The sequence below is a fragment of the Lolium rigidum genome, chromosome 3 (assembly GCF_022539505.1).
Source record: "Lolium rigidum isolate FL_2022 chromosome 3, APGP_CSIRO_Lrig_0.1, whole genome shotgun sequence".
In the NCBI taxonomy this organism is placed as follows: Eukaryota; Viridiplantae; Streptophyta; class Magnoliopsida; order Poales; family Poaceae; genus Lolium; species Lolium rigidum.
This window is the reverse complement of record NC_061510.1, coordinates 260,781,027-260,785,624: the sequence shown is the minus strand read 5'-3', so window position 1 is coordinate 260,785,624 and position 4,598 is coordinate 260,781,027. Positions and strand designations below refer to the sequence as shown.

Below are 4,598 nucleotides of genomic sequence, written 5' to 3'. Positions count from 1 at the left end.
CTCCTTGTGAAAGTAAAAAAGAACAGATTTCGATGGTCAACAGTTGTGGTTTGAGATGCTGTCATGGTTTCAATCCTGTGAAACTCTCCTGCGTTCCAAACATGAATAACAAAGGATTTGTAGCCAGAAATTTTGAATCATGAACTGGGATCAACAGGAAACAGAGACGCTGAAGTAGATTTAGATAGCAAAACAAGCAGCAAAATTATGTTACACCAGTGGATATGCGATTATGATTCAGTAGCCACTGTATAGATCACTACAAAGCAAGGCAGTATTGCCCGGGAATTGAACACAAACATTTCATCCAAATCTGAGCTGGAACTGACACTATCACAGCCAAACTCATCTGATGAATTACTGCCACTGACGACCTTCTTCACCCTCCCTGCCACCACCCTGCACACCAGCATCGCCCACTTCTCAGCGCCGCCACCGTCCAACAGAGACACCCGAGCTGTGTCATGTGCCCGCCCGCTTGTCGCCATCGTCGCAATCTTCCCATCGCCATCGACCCTGACGATATGCAAACACAAAATTTGTCATGCTAAAAGCTTTGGAAAAATATTGATTTGAACTCTGAAACTTGCATGCGGGATTCAGTACCTGAACCCGTCTCTGATTGTGCTGCACAGCTTGCACTGCGACGGCGACCGGCAGAGGACTGTGGATCCGGCGAGGCCGAGGGAGCATCCGTTGAAGGTGGTGCAGTAGAACCGGAGGAGCTCGTTGCCGTCGGCGGCGCACCTCGGGTAGCTGCTCCTGGCCAGCACGTCGGCGCTGCTCGCCGCCGCACTCGCCTTGACGCGCTCCCTGTACTGCTCGAACCTCTCCACGGTCTTGCCGGAGTTTTGCACCTTGAGTATCCTCTGGATCCGGCAAAGCGGCGTCGCGCGCGGCTTCCTGACGAACCAGCTCGACTGGAAGATGATCTCCACCACGTTCCTGCTTGTGTCGTCGGCGGCCAGCTCCGAAACTGCAATCGTTTCATTCATCAGTGGGTTATTTGCTTGGAGAGATTCAAAGAATGTACAACAATAGCTGCATTTCTTTTGTTTACCTGCATGACGGGTTGATCTATGGAGCTCGAGGGACTCAGCTTTGACGAAGAACTCGTCGCAGTCGGCGCAGGGGAGCATGGCCATTGCGGCGTCGCCGACGTGGCTTGCCCCGGGGTCGACCACAGAGTGGCACTCGTAGTAGCAGCCAGCGAGCTTCCTGAAGGACCTGGAGCCGGCCCCGATGGACGAGAGCGGCGACGAGGAGGAAGAGGAGGAGCTGACGGTGGTCGCCGTCGTCGCTACCGTGGTCTCCGAGTTGAAGGACGACGACGCGGACACGACCGCGCTGGATGCCGCCAAGGTGTCATTGTCCGGAGCCTTGAGGGACCGGCTGCTGGAGTTGTTGCGGTCCGGGCCGCTGCCGCTGCCCCGGCGGCTTCCTCTGCTCAGCACTGCGCTCTCCTTCGTGCCGCAGATTGACCCTGCGCAGGTAATGCTCCTGCCAATGCTGATACTCCTCGGCGTCGTCGTGGTTGTCTTGCTCTTGCTGCTGCTGTTCTTGCTCTCAACTGCGTCCCCTCCTTTGGGCTGGCTTCTGTTTTTCAACGCCATGGCACCCCAAAAGGAAGAACCAGACTCCCGCTGCTGCTTTTTCCCTCCAGCCCTGCTCATCTTCTCGGCAGCTGCAACTGCATCCATTGTAGAAGAAGAAGAACCAGTAGGCATGGCTATCTATCTTGAGCTTTGTTGGGGAGGAGGGAGAAAGGGTTGCTAAAATTAGGGGACGGTGTCTGAAGCTTTGCTCAGTAAACTAGCTTTAGGCTACATTGCTCCATGATTAATTTACCAATTGTGCCCTTAATGACCCCCCTTTTGGGTGTGCGTAACCTGGTAATGGTGAGTGGTGTGGTGGGGAGTGAATGGAAAGGCACACAAGAGTGCAAATGCCAAGGAGATAAAAGGGGCTCGCTCGTGGCATGCAGGCATGGCATGGGCATCTTGCAATCATGCTTCCAATCCTCACCATGCGGTGTACTGTACTATCTATCCTTGTTTGTGTTCGTATCTTTTTTGAGATGTAAATTAAATCAGAAGGTACTCATTAGTACCATGCTTGAAGTTACAAAAGAACATGCAATCACATGGTTTAGTAAAATGTAAGTAGATAGAAAGAAGTCATAAACTACGAACAATCTATACTACATCATGGACTTCCGAAAACATTTTAATTCGAATGTTAGCTACAGTGACCCTTTGCCTCTTGGGTGCATATTCTCCCTTTATTTTGAAATGCATATTTGATATAATTTAAAATGTTAAAAAATTCTAAAAAAATCACGTGTATATAATTCACATGCTACATGCGCACACAGTCTTTCTGTGAAAAAACGACTTGTCATTTGGGCTGTGTAAAAAGACAAATTTTGATGCTAAAAATAAGTCTTTTTTGCGAGACATGTTTTGTCTTTTTATATTTACCATAAAAATATCGGTTTTTCGCGAAACTGTACGAGCACACATAGATTTTTGAGATGTACATGTGAATTTTTTGAACAATTAAAAATAGTCCATCCATCTATAAAAGGATGTCGAAGATTTATATGTATCTAGTGTCTAGATACATCTAAATTTAGAAGAAAAAAAGGGTGGAGGGAGCATATGCACCCGAGAGCCGAACCGAATTTCCGTGTTAGCTAGTGCTTTTGTATTTTGGGGCTTCAAAAAGTAGCTAAAAAAATCATAGATGCTAGGAATTTCTATGAGCTTCATAGTTTGCTAAATTTTGTATAAAATACTCCCTCCACCCTAAAATGTGAGCATGCTTGGCTTTGGTGTTTACTGCATGACTTTGATCACTAAAATATATGGCATATTACTGCAGGATTTTGATCACTTTTTATAAACCTAGACAGTTTTGATGTCAAACTGAAATCTCATTACAGAATATATGAAACAGAGAAACAAACAATGCAAAAGCATCAATTGAAATGTTAATGAAAAAAAAAAAATGAAAACTACTGTTTTGCATAGATTTTACATGGACACGGCATCATCCTCTGGAATGAGAGCGTAATCTATATGGAAGGGATCATCCTCTGAATACGCACCGCATCAAAACACTGATCTCGAAATGGAAGATGGAATGATGATTGGGTCGTCACAGACCAGCACTCGATGGAAATCCACCCGGTTCGCGTGCGCTCGACTTGAGGAATCGAACGCAACAACGCAATGGTCTGGGCAAACTTTTTTCTTGGTTTTGCCTGTAAAAGCGTACCTCGCGCTAGCAGCTAAGGTGCGTCCCATCATTAGCAGATCGGAATTGAACGGCTGTTTGGTTCCATGCGAGGCTACCACCAGCTGGTCCTGGCTTTGCTTGTCTCGACCGTCGTTTGATTTCGTTTTGGATTGGCGCGAAAGTTGGTCGTCGATTCGGTCGTCGGGTAGCGCATGCGTGGCATGGCTGGTTCTTGGCCCCTACCTGTCACGCTGGCCGATTGGGATGAGGTCGATCACGGCCGGCCTGGCACACTGCGCCACCGCCGGACATGTGTGTCATCGCGTTGTACTGGTACATTTTTTTGTTGCGATAGTGCTAAGCGACACGATCGAAGGCTCGAGAATGTCCATTCCCAGTTTTTCTTAGAAAATTGTTAGCCTCTCGGTTTCCAGCTTTACTGCTTTAGACACTAGTGCCGGTTTAGAAGTTGGCGCTGGCCGTTGGTTTTAGAGGGAGGGATGCGAACTGTTGCCTTCGCGAGTCATGTTTTTAGTTTCATAGTGTTGTCAGTCGCGGAGAATAGCATAGAAGCCGCGATCTGATGACTGGTAATGGTGGTTCGAGTACTGGTAGTGTTGAGCTTTTGGCTTGGTGATTTTTGACTTGAAACAGCGTCATCCACAAGTGGGGATGACAACACATGAGAAATTCAAGGTATAAACTTGCAGGGTGAAAACTTAAGGTTCGGTCTTAATTGGTTGCATCTCGCAATGGCTTTGTTGACGGCATTGCTTTGTGAGTGCAAACTTTCTCTTGGGTGAAAACCTATGATCTATGATCAGGATGATGATGATGCTTCTGCACTATTTCCTATTTAGAGACGTTGCTTTTGGAGAATATGAATTTCTGGTGTTGTCGTGGTGGTGTTTGATCCGCTGCTATAAGGAATAGATCATTGTAGCAGGATTTTTCATTTCTGTAATTCTTTTTTTTTGGGTTGCGCGCATCTGTACTGTCATTAGGGTACTACGTTGTTGCATACGCTAGGTGTAATTGATTTCTTCGCGATATTAACATATTCTGTTTTATCGAAAAAATCCCTATACAAGCATGATGGTGCTGGCTATGATGAGAAAATGTTAACAACTTGAATCGGAGCTTGTTTCAATCAGCAGAAGTTACAAGGCATGGCGATTTCGAAATTACAACTACATGATTTCGCTATTTGACCATCATGGATAACTAAACAGGAAGAAGAACCGTAGGATAGCACCACGTCATGCCAATCCAATACAAGATATAGCCTTATGATCCAAGCCGTTCCATCCGGGCCCCCCTCCATATATATAGCAGCTTCCAAGCAGGCCGAGGCCCAG

At 46.8% G+C, this 4,598-nt stretch overlaps 1 protein-coding gene across 1 annotated transcript; it reads right to left on the bottom strand.

The window, feature by feature from the left end:
- Positions 1-230: 230 nt before the first annotated feature.
- LOC124696443 lies at positions 231-1,727 on the bottom strand. The gene is made up of 3 exons (XM_047229174.1): positions 1,061-1,727; positions 607-976; positions 231-516 (listed from the first exon to the last, which is right to left on the bottom strand). Exons 1-3 carry the CDS (start codon positions 1,725-1,727, stop codon positions 231-233), a joined length of 1,323 nt encoding a protein of 440 aa, XP_047085130.1.
- Positions 1,728-4,598: the final 2,871 nt, after the last annotated feature.